This window comes from Canis lupus, chromosome 1 (assembly GCF_003254725.2).
Source record: "Canis lupus dingo isolate Sandy chromosome 1, ASM325472v2, whole genome shotgun sequence".
Classification (NCBI taxonomy): Eukaryota; Metazoa; Chordata; class Mammalia; order Carnivora; family Canidae; genus Canis; species Canis lupus.
The window spans coordinates 85,236,995-85,257,744 of NC_064243.1; the positions used below are offsets into that span (position 1 = coordinate 85,236,995).

General features: G+C 37.1%; 1 protein-coding gene across 1 annotated transcript in view; it reads right to left on the reverse strand.

Moving 5' to 3' along the window:
- Positions 1-20,750, reverse strand: part of TMC1 (transmembrane channel like 1) — a 118,493-nt gene that overhangs the window by 62,912 nt on the left and 34,831 nt on the right. The window contains exons 5-6 of the mRNA XM_049106013.1: positions 10,874-10,964; positions 9,133-9,214 (exon numbers count right to left, since the gene is read on the reverse strand). Of these exons, the coding sequence (XP_048961970.1) occupies positions 9,133-9,214; positions 10,874-10,964 (173 nt within the window). The remainder of the gene's footprint in view (positions 1-9,132; positions 9,215-10,873; positions 10,965-20,750) is intronic.

Sequence of the window (20,750 nt, forward strand, 5' to 3'; positions counted from 1 at the left end):
CTTTCCACATTGACAGTCTCCAGCATTCTCTTTCTATCCGAGAAGAGAAAATGTTATTGGTGGTGGAAGTGCTCTCTACCATGTAGGTGCAGTTGTGTGCAATTATTGTGACCTGCGCCTTTAGAGCCCAGACAAAGGTGAGCTGCCTCCGGCTTAGCAGCCAGCATTGCTACCTGAAGAACCCATTTATTCTCAGAGTTAATAACGTTTAAGTGAGGGAATACCTGTAAAGTGGTTATTACAGTTCTTGGCCCTAGTTAGCTACCATTATCATCATAATCACTGCACTTCGGCCACCTTTCTTTTGGGCAACAATGCTCTCAAAACCCTTTACCACATCCCGGATGGACAGCTTTCTTGCAGACCATCCTGCACTATTTATCTGCATCATTGGCATTTCTGAGGTACAGCATAGAAGCTGAAGTCTATTCACCCACTCTTCACATATTTATAGTATCTTCTGGGGGCACCTGGGTGACTCCATCAGTTAAGTGTCTGCCTTCGGCTCAGGTCATGATCCTGGAGTCCTGGGATCAAGCCACGCATTGGGCTCCCTGCTTCTCCTTCTCCCTTTGCCTGCTGCTCCCAGCTGTGCTACCCTTCTCTTTCAAATAAATAAAATCTTTAAAAAATAAAATAAAATATCTTCTGTAAAGAATTACCTTAGATGTGAAACACAATGTCACAGACAGGGTTGCTGCTCTAATACAACTTACATTTTAGTGAGGTATGGAAATAACAGAGATGCAGGAATTTTAAAAATAAATAAATAAACATATGTATTTATCATAATATATATGCTATATTCTATTGTATTTCATATTATGTGTACATAGAGTATGTATCATATATATCATACATATTATATGCATATTCATATACATTGTACAATATCTGTATATTATATATGATCTATCATTTAGGCATGTAGCACATACTTGATATATATGTATTATACATGATATGCAAAATTGCATATGATTATATCATTATAACAATTATATATATGTGACAATTATTGCCAGATAGGTCCTAGAGAGAGGAAGGTAAAAAATATCAAGAGGGTTGCTTTTGGGGATCCCTGGGTGGCACAGCGGTTTGGCGCCTGCCTTTGGCCCAGGGCGCGATCCTGGAGACCCGGGATCGAATCCCACGTCGGGCTCCCAGTGCATGGAGCCTGCTTCTCCCTCTGCCTATGTCTCTGCCTCTCTCTCTCTCTCTCTCTCTCTCTGTGACTATCATAAATAAATTTAAAAAAAAAAAAAGAGGGTTGCTTTCAATAAGCTCATTGAGGAAGGTATATTAGAGAGAGTAACATTTTCTTTTAAGATTTTATTTATTTATTAGAGAGAGAGAGAGGCAGAGACACAGGCAGAGGGAGAAACAGGCTCCATGTAGGGAGCCTGATGTGGGACTCGATCCCAGGTCTCCAGGATCACACCCTGGGCTGAAGACGGCACTGAACTGCTGGGCCACCTGGGCTGCCCGAGAGAGTAACATTTGAGCAGAGGTCTGAAGTTGGAGGAAGAGATAGCAGTGCCCAGGCTGGGGAAGAACAGCTCAAGCAGAGAAAAGAGCGAGAACAAATATCTGGAGGGAAACAAGAGCTCAGGCCAACTGAGGAACAAATCGAAGGACAGCGTGGCTGGAGCCTGATGAACAAGGGGAAGAAGTGACAGATGAAGATGAAGAGACAAGCCAAACCACACTATGTAGGGCCTCCTAAGGACACATTAAAAAATGAGATTTTTATTTTAAATGTGTTGAGAAGTCACCAATAGGTGTTAAGCAGCAGGACTGGGATTGAGGGGAGTAGACTGTGACCTTTAAAGTCTCCTTGGCTTTGGGAAATGAATTGAGAAGGGACAGACAAGAATGAGCCATCAATGTGCACATGTCACAGTGAAAAGTGATCTGTCTAAATCCTATTTACTGAGAAAAAGAAAAGAAAAAAGAAACCCATTATCCTAAATCAAAGAATGAAAGAGGAAGAAAGAACAGGAATGTGAAGTCTCAGGTTGAGATTTCACCAATTAACAAAAGCCCCACTTTCTTTGATCATCACTTAAGGTTCAATATCAAGTTGCCGGTTTTCTTCCCAATTCCCAATTCCCCTTTTCAGTTGCCCAAGAAGAAATGATGAATCTGTGCAACCACCCACCAGATCAGGCCCTTTTTCCTGACTCATTCAGCAAAACACCTCCAGGGCCTGAGAGCTTTCTTGGCTCTTTGGCTTTGCAGCATTACGGGTGGGGAAACATTATTGCAGAAGGAGGCTCGCGTGAAGCAGATTCCAGTCTCTGCTTAGTAAAATGAGGCTGAGATCACACTAGAGTCATGCTTCTGTTTCTGAAGTTTCTATTCTGTAGGTGACATTCCCATAACACAGTGACAATTTTTATAGAAATGTTTTTAAAAAGTCAGTGTCTAAATGGATATTTTTTCAAAATCAATTATCTTCAAGTCTGAATTTTTGGATTCATTTCACTTTGTAGAGGAAAGCGGAATTCTACAAAATTTCTAAAAGCATGTGGTCTTGATAAACATGCCCTCAGGTACTGTAACCAGATGCATTGGGCCATCTCCAGAAGGGCTACGCAGACCTGCCCGTCCCAGGACATCTGATCATCCACCTGGCTCCCAGTGATTTCATATCATTTCATGGCTGTTATCTATGTTCTCTGGTAACAACTGCCCATGGACTCCCTCAGCCAGGTTCACTTGTCATGTTTAATTGAAGGCAGTAGACTTCCACCTTATTAGTCATTACAGTTACTCATTAACTGGAGAAGGAACTTCATTCTCTAGGTATCTGGAGCAAGCTTCTCCCTGAAACACATGGCAGATCTGGTTTAGAGGCCCAAGCACAGGATTCTGGCTCATCCTTTCCTCTCTCCTCCCCTCAATCCCTTCCTTCCTCCTTCCCTTCCTTCCTTCCTTCCCTTCCTGCCTTCTTTCTTACAGTTTCTCTCTTCTCATTAGCACCCACTGCCTGCCCTCTCTCAGCTCCCATACACAACCCCTAGCAAATGAATTTCTTAAATTGAGTACAGAGTGTAAATATACCTAAAAGCAAAAAAGAGGAGCAAATTAAAATGTTGCAGAAAGTATCCCCTCCCTCTTATATAATCCACATCCATTATGGATGAAATACACTTAGACTCCAAAGCTTTCAGGCTTCAGTTTTTCACAATTATTCTCTCTGGAAGTAGAGAAATAACAATGAAGCACCCCTCCTATCCTTTTTTTCTTTTTCTTTTTTCTATCCTTTTTTTCTTTCCTCTCTTCCTTCTTCTTCCTCTTCTTTTTTTTCTTTTTACAGAATCCTATATCTAAAGAAAATGAATTTCAGGAAAACAGATTTCATTAAAACTAGTGATTGTACAAAAGACCCAGATGCAGGTCAAAGAGATCAAGGAATCCAGAGAACATTGTTCATAGCAGAGGGCAGAGAACAGTAACAAAATAAAGACTGTAAAGGAGAGAAAACAAATCAACTGGTTGGCATCCAAGTTCTATAGGACGTTTCCCTGTCTCAAAACAAAAGCAAAAAAGGAGAAATTTCCCTCATCACATCCACTTATCCTAGTGGTTCTGACCAGAGGTTGGTGGCTAAATCTGGCATTTACTGAAAAGAGAAACCTTACTATAGTGTATCTAAGAGATCATAATTAAAGAAAACAGTCATTCCATGTGCTTAGTCTCTTTGATAAAATTGTTTTATTCTTGTAAAGAATAGGAAGTAGTAGTAGCAATAATAATAATAATAATAGGAAGTAGTAGTAGTAATAATAATAATAATAATAATAATAATAGCTGATATATTTTCCTGGTCAATTATGCAGCGTTATTAGTTCCACTGTGGGGATGGGGAACCAAAAAGTTAAACATAGTATTTGCCTGAACCAAGACTTGATTAATAATAACAATAGCTAGCATTTAATGAATTTTCCTTCAGACACCTATTTTGATGTTGTGTATTGATTGATTTAGTCATCGTGGAATTCCTACAAGAAGAGAAATCCTCTGCTCTCACTTTACAGAGACTTAGGCCCATGGGTTACACAGCTAGTAAATGATGGAACCAGGGTTACATAGGTAGTTATGTAGGTAGTAAATGATGTAGCCAGAGTTCTAAACTAGGTAGCCTTGCTCTGTAGGTGTTTAACTTCAAATCCAGATCTCTCTTAACCACAGTGCTATGTTGCTATTCAAGTGGAATCATTAATTACATTTAAAAAACTCGATAATATATGGAGTAAATAAGCCATGAATGTGTATATCTGAAAGAATATAGGCAATATCCACTAATCAGCTAAGGCCATTCACATTCATAAATTGGGATGCTGCCCAGAAATTACCAGTTCCTTTTTTTCTTTAATCTGATTAATAAATTCTGTTTCCATAATGAATTATTAATACAGTAAAACTGAGTCCTTGGTATATATTCAAGTGAGGCCGTTTAAGCTTATGCAATATTCTTGTTGCTGAATTTTCTTGCATTTCTTTTAAATTAAGGTTAAAGTTCCACCTCTCCCTCTGGTTATTTATTATTAAGGCAAAGTAATTTGTAGCCTGTCATCATGCATAATTTCCTCCTGAACAGATGGGTAATAAGACAGGCAGACAAATATGAGCATTTCTAAATGGGAAAAGACCAATTAAATCACCTGCTGTATGAGCACAGTATAAATACCATCTTGTTAGGCTAGGACATGAAGCATAGTTGCTTTCAAAGTGGTCTAGGGGAATTAAATGTGGCAAATTTGATTTGCATTTTCTGGAGCCCTTAGGCCAGTAGAGAAACATGAGGTTTAAACTCTGTTCTTAGGGTTGTCTATCTGCAGATCTTTCCTATCTGAAAAATAGTCTTTCACATTTTATTTCAGTGCCATACTTTATTATTAGGAAGAAGCAGATTTCAATTCTGAGGAAGACTTGTAATCTTCAGCTTGAAGGACATTCAATGATTTAATCCATGTTTTTGATAATAATTCTGGAGTCACAATGCATATACATTGTATTTCCTGGGAGTACAAATACATAGCTTCTTCAGTAAAATATGCAATGCAATGTTGTTAATAAGGTACATCCTTGTGAGTAATTCTAGGGTTTTTAGCATGACCTCTTCACAAGCATTCCCCTGTAATGTAGAATTTCACAGCATCCCTTTGTGGCAGAAATGATCAAATCTATTTTTGATGTGAAAAAATAAAATTGGGAGTCCTCAAATGATAACCTGATCCACAGTAGCAAAGAGATCTAGGCCTTACTGGTATCAAGATGGATTCAACATGAGTTTTAGACTTGATTTAAGTTCCCCTCTCAATTCTGCAAGTTATCAGAGAGTTTTAGGGAAACTCAGAGAAGACTAGTAATATGGGATTCCTTTAAAAATCACACTTAAAAATTACTTGCTCAGTATTATCTAGAGATTTAGCAGAGAATGAGGGCAAATGCATCAGAAAGATTTAGGAATGGGGCTTAGCTTCTCTTGTTTTAAACATGCCTCTGACTACAATCCAAAATTTCTTCAGTTTTTAATTGCTTATTATTTTCCCCAGACAAACTCATATAACACAATTGGATGTTAGATCAAGCCTTGCCAGTCTTTATCAGCATTGCATGCCCAGTGCCTGGAAACAGACTTAATAACACAGGCACTCAGTGAGTATTTGCTCAATTAATCAGTACAGTCAAGTTTATTTTGAAGATTAAATGAAGTATTACATGTTAGACTATTCTGACTTTCAAAAGGAATACAATAATATTTCTGAAACTTCTGTAAGATTAAATGGTCATTTCTATAAGAGAAAAGCATTGGTATTAGTTTTACAATATGAAATATGTATTTTATAAATACGGTACATGTTTAATCTACTTTTTTCTAAGAAGAATTGGCAGAAGGTAAATTATGCAGGCCTCACTCCCTAGAAGTCTGTTTCTCATTTAACTGTTTCAATAATTTATCACTCAAAAGTATAAAGAACTTCATATGCTTACATATAAATATTGTAGTGATTGTAAGTTATAAGTCATAGAATGGTAGGTTGTAAATTGCCTTGTATAGGAACCAGTTAAACCTCAAATTTGGGGGAAGTTCCAAATGTGGAAACAGAGGGCCCCAGATATAAAATGATATAATACCCATACTATAGAGCTAGTCAGGGGCTAAATGACTTCAACCTTTAGAAAACTGATTGCACGTTCCATTTCTTTTCCTATTTCCATTTAGTTAAGTTTCAAAGACCATCACAGAGGCACTTGGGTGGCTCAGTGGTTGAGCACCTGCCTTGGGCTCAGGTCAATATCCCAGGGTCCTGGGACTGAGTCCCACATCAGGCTCCTCTGAGGGAGCCTGCTTCTCCCTCTGCCTGTGTCTGCCTCTCTCTGTGTCTCTCATGAATAAATAAATAAAACCTTAAAAAAAAAAAAAGACCATCATTGAGGGGTGCCTGGGTAGCTCAGTTAAGTGTCTGCCTTTGGCTCAGGTCATTATTCTAGAGTCCTGGGACAGAGCCCCACATTGGGCTCCTCCCTGATCAATGGGGAGTCTGCTTTTCCCTCTCCTCCATGCTCGTGCTCTCTTTCTTTTTTCTCTCTCTCAAATAAATAAAATTAAAAAAAAAAAAAAAACATTACACATACATGCTTCCCCATCTTTGGTAGGGATCTTTCTATGAGATGGTTAGTCTGACCCAATGACTTTGTTAGTACACTTCATACTTTTCAACTAATACAATAGCCCAAAAGCATTTAGTTTACTGATGATTATCATTAACACCATAACGCATTAAGCATTTATAGATTATGTATGTATTTAAATAAATAACTTATTCAAAAATAAACACATAAAAAAAGAAGCACATGAGAAAATGGGACAGAATTCCCCAAATAAGATAATGATCAAGAAATCTATAACTACTCCTTCTGCCATTGCCCTAGTAGAATCCACTCTGGGACGTGATGCCAGAGAAAAAGTGTATAAAATCTTCCTTCAAGTATCAAATGAGCAAGCCTCATTGAGAAAACCACAAGCTTTGAGCCCAGATGAACTTCACCTTACATCTCAGCTCCTCTAGTAACTAATCCTGGGACAGTTATTTAACTGCAAGTTGAAAATAAAAAGGCTACAGTGCACATTGCAGGGACGGTAAAGATTATGTGAAGTGTTTGTAGAGTAGCTAAGTGACACTCAAAGATTGGCGATTGTGGCAATTGTTGATGGAATAGAAAATAAGGATCAATTCTCCCCAGTGAGGCAAAGCACCATTAAAGGTGGAGAAATCAGGATGACCTAAACAAATCAGAAATTGTGTATGGAAGAGAAAATAATTCACATTTGCTGGAATTATCCAGCTGACTGTGCCCAATTTTCTGGAGGAATTGGGGATGAAGGAAGATAACTAAAAGTTTAGTTGATGGCTCTTAATCCCTCTTTCCCACAGTAACACACATGCTACATGGTAGTCGTATGTGTCACTCATTCCTGTGTGAAATTTCTGGCAATAAAAATAATTCCATCTGTTTCTGTCCCACTTAAGATAGGCTACTGCAACACATATGGGGATGACATTTGTATTGAGACAAGCTAGAACCTGCTCTAGTGGACCTTCAAAATAAAGAATTTGCAAATGTACATATTTTAACAATTACTACAAATTTCTTGGAATACATCTCATGACTGATCAAGATTCAACCCTACCATCTCATAAATGAATAGACTGAGGCCCAGAGAGATTAAATGACCGCCTCAGAGTTGAATGGCTAATCTGCAGCAAGTAAGAACCAAATCCAGAGTTCTTTTCACACAAATTGTATCAAGACCTTAATGTTTCAAATGGTCTTCTGGTACCACATTTCATCTATATACTTGAAACTTAAGGATTCCATGGTGTCTCTCCTTTTCTGATGGGTCTAAATTCCTTTTCTCAGAATGGTAAGCATTTGAAGAAGATCTGCTATTTAATTTTATTCAACACATACTTATTAAGGTCAAGCATATTCTAGGTCTGGTGATCTAGGAGCAAACCAAACCTCTGCTTTCGTGTCTACTGGAAGGAATAAATACAAAATGAAATGAAGTGAAATTACATTTAAAAATTACATTGAAAACACGGTATTTTAGATAGCAAGTGTTAAGGAGGGAAAAAAAGCGATGATGGGGGGTGATACAGGAATATGTGGGAGGAAGTGCAATTAATTAGTTGATGTATTTTTAATTCATTGCCACTTGATAATGAGAGACAGAGGACTCAGGATAGGCACTCCTAAAACATGCCCAATCATGTCCATGAAATATCTATCAACTCTGTTATCTCCCTATGGAGCCTCCATTTTAATTATGCAATGCCACATTTAACCAGCAGGAAAACCTGCCTCTCAATCAGTAAAGTCAGGGAGGAAAATCATAGCCTAGCCAAACTCTCAGAAACCAAAATATGGCAAGATTGTGCTCAGAATTGTTTGAAAAATTATCCCTTTTTCTTGAAATATTCATTACTTTAAAAATTATTTATTATACTTATTGTTTTAAAAATTTTATTTGCCTTATTCTAAGCCTAGAGCACTGTTCTAAGTAGGCTTTTGATAGAGTATATTCTCCTGACTTCTCTATACCCTACAAACACTGTATAAAATGAAGGCACAATATAATATTCACATAGAAAGTTCCTGGATGATGATTACTTATTCTACTTCAGATTTGAAAATGAGGTTTTAAGATTTCTTCGTTCTTTTTAGACATTGTTCATTTTGATTATTGTCTCCCTCTCACAAGAGTATATATTTTCAATGTCATGTTCATTGCCAAAATAAAATTGCTGCCTTCCCAGTAATATATATGATTCAATGTCATTGCGCACACTATTGACTTCCCCACATAGAAGAGAAAACAAAGTTAGGACAAGAGTGTTTTGGTCTGACTTAGGGAAAGAGAGGTGGGGTCTCCAGTGCTGTGCTTGGTAAGTGCTCGCAAATTTTCACAGTAAACCAAGAGAATGTAAAAAAATGATTATTTGTGTTTGTTCATTTTCTTGTATTTAATATTTCCAATAGTATAGAAATTGAGAAAGGCATCTGATGGGCTTATGAAACAACCTCCCTGTCTAATGAGATCTCATGAGCACTTACTTTCAATTGCCTTGATTTTATTTTCCCACGGGACGCAAGCAGCTTTGAAGTTTTCAAAATCACGAAGAAATTTTGCCCATTTCTGAAAAGAAAGTCAAATACAACAGTAAAACCTAGTCTCTTGTTTGCCAAGATGTCTATCTTCCACCCCCATCCCAAAATATCACAAGATGATGAGCTTGGAAAGATCTCTCTGGTGCCACATAAGGCTTTGTGTAAAAAGAGAAAATAGTAGGTTTTACCTGCCTCCCTCCTCCTCACCCACCCCCACCCCAATTCAATTAAAAAAACTTTTATGGATCTCCTGTTTTATAGAAAATATGCTGAGAAAGATCTGTTTATTCTACCAGACAATAAGGGACTGAGTTAGCACCTAATATTAGGTGATAGGCAAATTATATGTGTTTACTTAAATAATCATTACATGAAGAAATTAATGAAATATAAACAAAACATGGCTCCTGACTTGAAGGGCTTGTGGGTCTACTAAAGTACATAAACAAGTAACTTCAATACAGGATGGTAAGTGTTATGACATAGGACACTTTTTATTCTGGTATAAGTAGAGCAGCTAATTAAATAGGAAGACAAAGTATCATAGAAAAGGGAGGAAGAAAAAATCATACATTAGTTTTCATAAAAGAACTTCCTCCCATTTTATTCCACAATGTTGGGCCATCCATGGTCAAGAGGACCACAAAAGGAAGAATGGGAATGGGGCAGATAACTTTGCATAAGAGCACATTATGACGAGATAATGTAGAACCCAAATAACAGTATGAGACAAGCCTAAAGTTCAAAAGACGATCTGAACTAGAAACAACCCAAAGGTCCATCTACAAGTGAATGGATGAATAAATTGGAGTACCTTCATACAACAGAATACAACACATCGATAACTACCACAACTACCACAACATGGTTGTATCTCATGAATATAATACTGCACCAAAGAAGCCAGAAACAAAAGTATAAATACTGTATGATTCTATTCATTTAAATTATAAAAACAGACAAAATCTCTGATATATGTCATAAATCTTTCTACCTACATTTCATATTTAAGATATATGAATTCTATTCACAAAATCCCATCTGTAGGAAAATGCATTTACCTTACAAATGGCATAGCAATTGTAAAGAACAGATAATAATGCCACCATACCTACTTTGCTTTGAGAGTTAAATATGATAACTTCATTGAAGGATTCAGTTCAGTGCTTGGCATATAGTAAAAACTAAATAAATGTTAGTTTCTCTTCTGTCTTTTCTAAGAATCTATGTTTATATTGGTATATAAACATTCTATTCAATTTATAGTTGATGTTCCTGATAGAGAAGAGCTGTATGGCCCTAAAACTTAAGAAAGAAACTTTGACCCAGTACCCCTTAAGTATCAGGGAATGAAAATGAAAAGGGCACTGTCTTTGCCATTTAGGAGTGAGAAAATCACACAAGTAAGTCTTTTGCCATAAGTCAATGTTTCTCACCTTATTTTTCATTTTAATGCCTTTAAGGAATGTTTTGGGGCTTGTTTGTTTGTTTTCTGAATCACACTCTGTCCCAAATTTCAATATAGATACTCTGTGTATATACTGTATGTCTGTACATGCTTCATACATAGAAAGTGTAAGACATTTTCCCTCTCGTGTAACAGAATCAATTTTTTTTCCCTTGGAATCAATATGGCTGCCCCTAAGAATGCATGGCATCAACAAAAGTGGATTGTGAAAATGCTTACCTTGGCCATCATCATCTTAAACGCAAACCACCGCTTTCCCTTCCCTTTCCCAAGGGCTCCTTCATTTTCACTCACAAATTTTTTTGCTTCCCTGAGAAAATAAAACAAAAGAAGGGTTAAGGGAGATATAGGTTGAGAATCATAGGACAGAGGTAGTGGACATTTCATTTTATTGGGTTTTCAGCCTTATTTCTTCTAGACCCTTAGCACATGAGTTTAAGCTCTATTTCAAGCTCAGGAACCTGTAAATGATGTTAAAGCTTATTAATTCTAGCTGGGAAGAATAAGATATTTTAGTCTCACTTATTAATCAGCAGGAGTCATCAAAAAGCAAGGAATTTATGCTAAGCATCAAAATAGAGAATGCTAATTCTTTTCCATTTCTACCACATATAAGGTTGAACTCAAAATTGACTTCAGACTTTGGCAGTCAGAATGTTTATTTTAAAATATTTTCTTTTCTTCTTTTTTAAGCATTGCTTTTTTAAAAAAAATAGGGCCAAGAAGTTAGGACAAACTGACATTGAACACACCTACTGACCTGGTATCGCATAAAACCAATTATGATTTGAAAGAGAAAAACCATATTATGTGCAGTAAATGGGGTTGAGGGAAGAAGGAAAAGGAAAGGAAATACTTTTGGCCTCATATTCTGAAAGGGCTTCAAATATAAACTTGAACATTATTCCACAATAGTTAACATTTACAATAGTCACATTAGTGTCTTTGTGTGTGTGTAGAAAAGCATCAACTCCTGAAAATGGAGGAGTTTTAATGTTAAATATATTACAATTTTTGTAACTTTGTTTGGCCAATTTAGCTTTTGCTGTATGTTTGACATAGGAAAAGAATTTTAAAAACAGAGGTGGCCCAGGCTTGTCTTGACCTTTTGGGGGCCGTAAAGGATATCACCCAGGATAACCCAAACCTGGACTGTATTTCTACAGCTACAACATTGTTGTCAGTTGGATGGTGCCTCGAATGTGTGATTTTACAGAACAAGACCCTTCCACATATGACTAAGTAAGTAAGCTCATTAACACACAAAGTAAATGTTTATAAAATGAAAGGTCAGTGAGGGATTTTTTTGGTAAGGTATTCCTCAGAACAGTGCTAAACTCATGATTTTATAATATCCAGTGATCGAAAACCCAACATGCACTTGCTGAATGAGCCAGTAACTCACCTGTGCATGTGCACCCACCCATATTATGCCATAAAAAACACAAATGCAACAGAGTATAGATTCTCTTCAGTTATCATACAGAGCCTCCAAATGAGCTCCTTGATGGCAGGGACAATATTTTGTCCTTTTGTATCCCCCACAGCACTGACCACTACTTTGAGCAGAGGAGATGCTTAATAAAACTAAACCTTCTGGAAGTGGAGCTGAATGACACAACTTAGGATGCATAGAGACAGGGGAGTAGCCAATAATTGTATTTTCCATAGTAATTAATGCTCAAAAACCAAAGTCATTCCTAAACTTTGGGACTGCATTCCTCTACATGAGTCTTCTCAGAAATGTAATAGTGCAGACCCCTGGAAATGGGAAGAGTTTCTAGACTGACCTTGTCATCAAATGCCTTGACGTTGACATGACCTCTGAGCTACAAATATTAATTTGTAAATGATTTCTAAGGCATTCTACACATTCTAAAATGTTTAATAAAGCCACATCAAAAAGTACAAACTGAGCACTCTCATGGCCGGGTTTCTACACCAATGCAGTCAAGAAAACATGTCATGTTCAAGCGTTAACTATATGTCATAGAGATGATATGGTAGGAGTGAGTACAGCACCTCACAGATGTTTATAAAATTATAAAATATCAGGGACAGCCCGGGTGCTCAGCGGTTTAGCGCTGCCTTCAGCCCAGGGCCTGATCCTGGAGACCCGGGATCAAGACCCACGTCAGGCTCCCTGCATGGAGCCTGCTTCTCCCTCTGCCTGTGTCTCTGCCTCTCTTTCTCTCTGTCTGTGTGTGTCTCTCATGAATAAATAAATAAAATCTTAAAAATAAATAAATAAATAAACTTATAAAAAATCTTACTGACCTAAGTTAACCTTGACTCTAACTTGAGTTCTAACTCAGCCTCTGTGATTTGTCTCTGTGACCTTACCCAGGCTTTTGACCCTCTCTGTATACACGTTCAGGAGGTCCTACTTCTCAGAGGAAAGCACATGTGCCCAAGACTCACACACATGTGAGAAAGATCTGCACAATTTCCCTTGGTTACTTTGTGGCTTTTAACACATCAGGATTCCCCAACAAACAAACCAGGGAGCAATAGTTTCCCTGCCTGGCCAGTGGTGGCAAGAAGAAGGAGAAATCATAAACGTGAAAGTGTTGGAGGGATTACTACACAGTGGATTCTCCTGTAATACTTGTTTCAAAACTGAAAATCTGTCGTAACAGGATTGATACAATCCAGAGCAATTTAAGCATACCACAAATTTTGTGTTTGCTTAAATTTCTACAAGAAATACTAGGGAAATGCAGAGAGTTGCATCCAGCTAAACCTAGCAGTGTATACACAAAATGTACACACCTCACCCAGCTACCTCACTGCACTCCGTGTGTTAGAAAAGCCATATCCATTCACAGCTGGTCTTATAAAACTTCCTTCCAAATGTCACAATACATCACAAATTACAGACCTGTGAAAACCACTTCCACAAGCAAACATCAGATCTTTTTCAAAGTAACTGCCATATTCATTTTGGTATTTATGTATTTCTTACCCATTTAGCATGTGTAAAATGTTGCTGCCATTTTATACCTATCTTTTTTAATGTGTCACTGATGATATTTCTGACTATTAGTCCCTTACCCCCAGTTTTCCTATAAGCCCTGTGGTTTTCACTGCCCTATTTTGCAGTTTGATGGGCTTTAGGAACCCACATATTGTGTTATAGTGAAACTGGCTATAATTCAATTATTTGGCATCAAGAATCTTGAAATTCATAAAACCAAGTATACGTAGGAATCACCACATCATTCTATTATAATAAACATATATAAATAGAGAATCACTCTATTAGGAACATCAAAATTTGTTTTTCAAATGTAAAGTGCCTACTTCACGGGCATATTTGCTACTCTAGCTACTTAGCAGATAATTTAAAAGATGCTCAGTTTGGTTTTTTAGAGTTACATCACTTTCTAGATGAGTGGCCAATTAGAAAACATGACTGCTCTAAACAGCCATAAGTATAAAGAAATAGCTATTCTACTTCATATTTCTGACAAGATTTTTAATTTTGTGAACTGATGATTATGTTATAGGATCATTAAACTAGCAAGATTTAAGAGAGAGAGAGAGTGAAGTCAGGGTTATAAACAAATTAAAATCACCACAAAATTAATCATAAATTCATCTAATAATATAGAAACCTATTCACATGGCATTCATAAGAGTTTTGTCAGTTATTATAAATATAGTTTTCCTTAGAGCAATCTAAACAAGATTTTATCATTTGTTTCTTCAAATGACTAGTTTTTCCTGATGCTAGGTATAGTTTCATATTGCTCTCTCAAGTACTACCTCACCCTACCCTCAACATACATATTCTGACATTGGTTTTCAGATAAAAACCTGGACTTCACTCAATATTATGTAATCTCGGGTGGAAATTTCTTCTCTTCCCTAATGCCTTCCCCCCTCCTCCATTCTCCAAAAGGCCTTCCACCAAGTTTCATACCATAAGGATACCTGAAGAGTCATTCTAGCTCCTTTTGTTCCCCATTGCCCACTCTTGTCAAAATTGCTAAAGGAATCAACTCAGCAGAAGTCTAGGGGGTGGGACCCCTGGGTGGCTCAGGGGTTGAGTGTCTGCCTTTGGCTCAGGTTGTGATCCCAGAGTCCTAGGATCTAGTTCCGCATGGAGCTCCCCACAGGAGCCTGCTTTTCCCTCTGCCTGTGTCTCTGCCTCTTTCTCTCTCTCTCTCACTCTTTCTCTCTCTCTGTGTGTGTCTCTCATGAATGAATAAATCAAATCTTTAAAAAAGAAGAAGATAAACAAGAAGTCTAGGGGGTGCAGTTAAAAAAAAAAAAAAAGCCAGAGTTTACGGGGTGGGATGAGAATAGTTTTTGTTTGTTTGTTTGTTTGTTTGCTTTTTTTTACCAAGAATAGATTCTTGAACCTCCTTAGAGGATGCTCTCAGGTTATAAGGAAGCACTTTTGCAGCTTGCTGGTCTAGAAGAAGGGACATGGGATAGGAAGAAGTTGGTGACTTAGTGAAAGAACGTCTCTTAACACTATTTTCTCGGCTAACCTTTGCAATGAGGGGCACCAATTCAGGATAAAAAGCAACAACAACAAGAAAAAATCTAGAACCACTCAATCCCATCCTCTCCAATAATGGATTTCTTAACCAGAAGACAGCATCTTTCATTGTGTGATTAGAAACAAGATACAAAAGGGAAATATCCAATACAGAGATGAGCACTGAAAGGTACTTAACACACTAGAGTGCCCACTACAGATATCAGAATCCAAGAACATAAAGAGCACAGCCTTTGAAAACTAAAACGCAAGAAAACTTTTCTATTTTTCCTATAGTTAATGCATCTTCCTACCCATTTGTACTTATCTGGATAATATAAAGGGATATTTTTTGCACGGATAATATGAGTAAGATTTTGTGGATAAACTTTGAATATCTATTGGCTTCAAACCATCCAAATGTCTGACAGAAAGATGTGTGTCATTCCCTTGAATTGCATTCAACAAAAGTCGCCTGCCAAGTCTGTAATCCGGTCTCCAGGTCTTGGAGCTCAAACCAGCCCTGGTACAATATGCACAGCTCCCTGCACTGTAACCCCAGACCCAGGGATAAATAATTGAGTGAGATCTATTTAATGGCAATAATACCTGGCCTCATAATTCATTTATCAACCCCTTGTGTTGGTAATTAGAATAATAAGGTTTCATGGGCTTTCAAGAATGCTTTCACAGTTAGTTGAAGGAGCACATTTGGCCTAACTTACAAAATAGATAATTTACTTGCAACACATGATACAGCCCTGATTACACGGGGGAGTTAGGACATGCTATGCTGCCTCTAACACATTCTCATCCCAGGAAACGTGTTCCCTGTTTGGGTTAGGTTGAGTTGACTCTTCTTCCCTCTTGTTTTCAGTTTGATAGTATGATTAAGCAACCAGTGCATTGCTGAAGTACATGAAAGACATTTCAAAACTGGTCTTTAAGGCAACTGTAATCAAAACTTGCACTCATGGACACTTCTTAGTAAAGGGATCAGAAGAAAGAGAAGTCTTTTCTTAGTAAACGCTGTTGTTTAAAAAAAAAAAAAAGTGACCAATTTAAATTGACTCAAAGTCAAAACTCTGACTTTTCCTAAAATAGTACTGAGTAATTGAAAGAAAGTTGCAGAGTTTGGAAGCTACTCTTATGCACAGAGGTTGGAAATGAAGACTACAGGCCTCCTAGATAATAAAACTCCATAATTAGACTGGAAGTGATGATTTAAAATACCTGCTTTTTAATAAAGGAGATGCTGGTGCCAGTGGTGGTAATGGTTGGATGCTCAGTTGCATCATTTATGAAATGGAGATACTAATAGTTCTGTCATGGGGCTGCTGTGTGTTTTATGGGAACTAATGCATGCAATATGTTTAGTCATAACACATGTAATGTGTCCATGGCAAACATAAGAACACTATGAATAGGAACTATTATTAACAACAGTAGTACTAATAGTGCTGACTTCAATTTTTATGCCTAAGCCTCCAAATTACAAAGCTGAGAAAGGACAAGATATTCCCAGGCAAAACTGCTCAGAAAGCCAGCCCGTTTCCCATCAGATGATGAGATGTGGGAAGAGTGGGAATTGTTCTTGCCACTAAATGAGCAAGAGAGGATTCAGCCCCAAATTTGAGACCTGATGTGTTCAGTTTTGGAAGCCCTAGTTGTGACTCAGCCCGAGAGGATACAGGGGTGAATTCTAGCCTGAGTCTTGCTCTAGCCGGGCTGTGTTGCTACAGAGAGCTCAGGTCAGCTGGGGTGTCTCTGTGCTAAGAGCCAAAAATGGATCTCTCTCCTTTGAATATGACTATATTCTATTCAATTCTATTATCTCTGTCTTATCATTGAGACCTGGGTTTGAATCTTGGCTCTGTCACACACTAGCTGTGTGCTTTTGGGAAAGTTATGAGACTTATGGATCCCAACTAAGCATTCCCACCTGTAAAATGTGATCGGTAACAGTAATGGTGATGTTAGCTAACATATAACTAACTTGCCATGTACCAAGCACTATTTATGTCCATCATCTCATTCAATCCCTACAAAACCAAGCAAGGTGACAACTACTACTGTTATCCCTATCTCAGAGATGAAAAACTGAGGATTAAATTAATGAAATCAGGATCCAAGCTTACCCAAAAAGTAAATGTCCCAGTTTGGCTGGGTTCTGAGCTTAGTGCCCTCAGTTTCCCCTGAATAACATCATTATCTACCTCCTGTGATTGGCACAGGGGCACAAAAAAAGTAGAGAGGACATGAGTAAAGCAGTACTTGGTACACTTAGCCATTTTTTTCCAAGCATTTATTGAGTGTGTTTGTTCTTAGCAATGTGTAAAATGCTTTGAAAGAAATAAAAGAAATGTGGATTCCTTTCTGAAGTTTAAACTCCATTAAGGAAAATGAAATATAGGTCCATAAAACTGTTATGTAACAATGCTTGACAGCCTTAAAGTGAAAAGAGAGAGGACACTGGAGGCCTGAGAGCTTTTGAAGATGTAGATGAGATAAGAATTAAACTGGGCATTGAAGCGCTGATAGAATTCAAGTAGGCAGAGAAAGGCATTCTAGGCATCAGTTGGTAGGAATTTTTCTAACAAAAGAGATATTTCCACCATGGAGCACATATACAAGCTCATATTATCAGATAGACTTACATTCAGCTCTTCACAAGGCCACTGACACGACTTGGTGGGCAGGCCATGCTGATTTTGCTTGGTTCACGTGCATCTGAATCAAACATGTGCAATAAATTCTGAATACTGTAAACAGATGGATTTACAAGGCATTGCCTCAGAGTGAGAGAAGCCATTCTGCTTTGGAAGCCTGGGTAAAATGATTCTGCACAATACCTGGGTGTTTTTTTGTTTTTTTTAAATACCTGGGTGTTCACGTTTCTACCCTATGCTTAACATTTCTAGGTGCTATGAAACAGGTTTTCAAAATGCTGTCTTATGATATTTAGGAGTGCTAAAAAAAAAAAAAAAGCCTTAATTTTTTGTTGGAACAGTGTGCTCTGCCTTTTGATCCATGAGTGGGCAAGAAATTTCAAATGATGGCAGTTTAGCGAGCTCTGCAAATAATCAAGACAACCTAGTAAACTTGACTGCTTGCTCCATGACAAACTTAGATCGGGAGGTCTGTCCTAAACACTTGGCAACACAACTAACCTATGTAAGGTCATTCACAGAGCATTCTATGCTTCTATATGAACTTGGCTTTCTACTCAGTTGACTTGAAATCTTCCTTTTCACTGTTTTCTTGCATTTCCTAAGCTTTTCTGATCCTTGTGACCAAGCACTAGTCAAGAAACACTATAACAGGATATGTATAAAATGAAAAATTAATTCATCCAGAGAGTCGTGTGTCCTTATGTAGCTATCCCAGTATGTATGTGTATGTATATGTTAAAATACATGGACATATGTATACATATACATATATGTGTAAATTCATGCATGTATCCTGTAAACACATAACTAACAACTATTTGAAAAAAGTGATTTATAGTACTTAAAAATCTCTAATTTTCAGGACTATAGAAAGAAATTTTAGATATATTACATTGAATATATAAAACTATTCCCCTTTCTTCCTCCCATCTAATTTGTCATGATATTCTAATATAATGTTCTCCAAATATTTACTGTAGCATATGCATGCATGTTAATAAGGCTTAGCCACTTTTATTCTACAGCACAAAGCTTATTTAAATCCCCAATTTAGCCACTTTTATTCTACAGCACAAAGCTTATTTAAATCCCCCAAAGTAATAATTCACTTGCTATTCCTTGGTCATTTACATAAAAATATCCTCAAATATTCCTTCATTATCCTCTTATAAACCTGATAAAGGGTTGCTTTCAGAATTTGTATCTTACTCAAGATCTGGATGACACTTCTTTTAAACAAAAAAGGCCCATTTCTCAAATTAATCGTATTCTGTGCTTATCATGTACACATTTGCTTTCCTCTTACTGTTAATGTATTATGTCAAACATATTTAAAAGCATTTCTAGATCATTGTAAGTGGTAATTAGTGAATTTCTCTTCTTAATCACCTTTCAGAGATAATATATCTGTGGATAGTCTAATAACAAGTTGTGAAAATTAGCTGTCACCAGCAGCTGACACTCTAAAGAATGCAACTTAGGTAAATTGCTATTTATCAAAAAATGGTTGGAGGGTAGGATACTCTGACAACGTGGGAAAACTAATTCAGTGTGTCTTATCATCTGTAATATATTGACTGATAATACTCTAGGAAAGTAGTGTACAATAAAATGCAGTTAAAAAGAGGATAGTAACCACATTTTATCTACCTAGAGGAAAATTTTAGAACTTTATTCTATTTACTTTTTAATATAATTATTATCTTATGGTGTACAGGGGGAAAAAATCCCTGTTTTTTTAGCTTTGAGGTTATTTGAATTCTAAATAAGCAGATATTTGTGAAAGGCAGTGAGTATTGATTGCCAAGAGTTGGTGAGCAACCTTGAATATTAGCATATTTTAGACTCATTTTCCAATGACCATTAATTACCCTTCCATCAACCATCTGGACAGAATCTCAGGCTGTTTTAATGAGGCGGGTATTTGAAATTTTGAGGTTGGTACAAGAGCCATAAATGCCTTCACAACTCTCTAAAAGAGATGGGAGCTGGAGTCCAGGGGGGCACTTAAAAAGCTTGCAAAACCAAGGTGAAGAATAGACCATCTCCAGGTAACTCTGACAAAATGATACAGTGTAGATAGGAAAGATTAAATAAATCATGTAATTAATAAAGAACTTTTGGTAGGCAAAAGTATATTGATCTCCAGTATCTCAGAGCTGACTTCCTTAGCAACTGAAAAAGTTTCAAATCTCAAGTAAAAAGAAAAAGAAAACAAACAAACAATTTTCTCATGTGAACTCTATCAGAATCCTTTAAGGGAGAATTTCAAAATATTATTTGAGAAATATTATTAAAATTACCCACAGTGATTTTCTAACCACTCACAATAGCACAGCAAGTATTAACAGGCTATCTCCAAAACGGAGTTGTCAGGAACATTGTTCTTATTTAATAGGAAAGATTAATTCTAATGCAATGAAAATAAGACAGGCAGCTGGGACAGGTGAACTCAAATGTGAATTTTAAGTCAGAAAAGATTTCTGATCCCAAACAAGACTTGATTATTTTTAAATAAGATGCACTGGAGCTGATTCAGCTACCGATTGTTGTGTTTTCAGGGATTTTGTAAACTAATTCTTAAACTGTTAGTAGCTTGAAACTGATCATAGTGGGAGTATTTACACCATGGAAATCGGCAAATGCTACAAATCAAGGCCTTTTAATAGCACATTCTTGCCTCTTATTGACAGATTCATGCAGACCCCTAAAAGGCTCTGTCAACTCTATTTGAGTTCTATTTCTATAGCAGTTGGCAGAGAAAGGACCTCAGAGGAGAGAGGATAATTCATGAAGGAGGTAGAACTGGAAGAAACATAGGAAGAAGAATAGCAGAAAAGTAGAGAGGATACCTGAAGGAAGTGAGAATGTCTAGATTTGAAAATTAGTCATTTCCCTGGAAAACATGGTTCACATGAGAAGTGGTGTGGCCCAG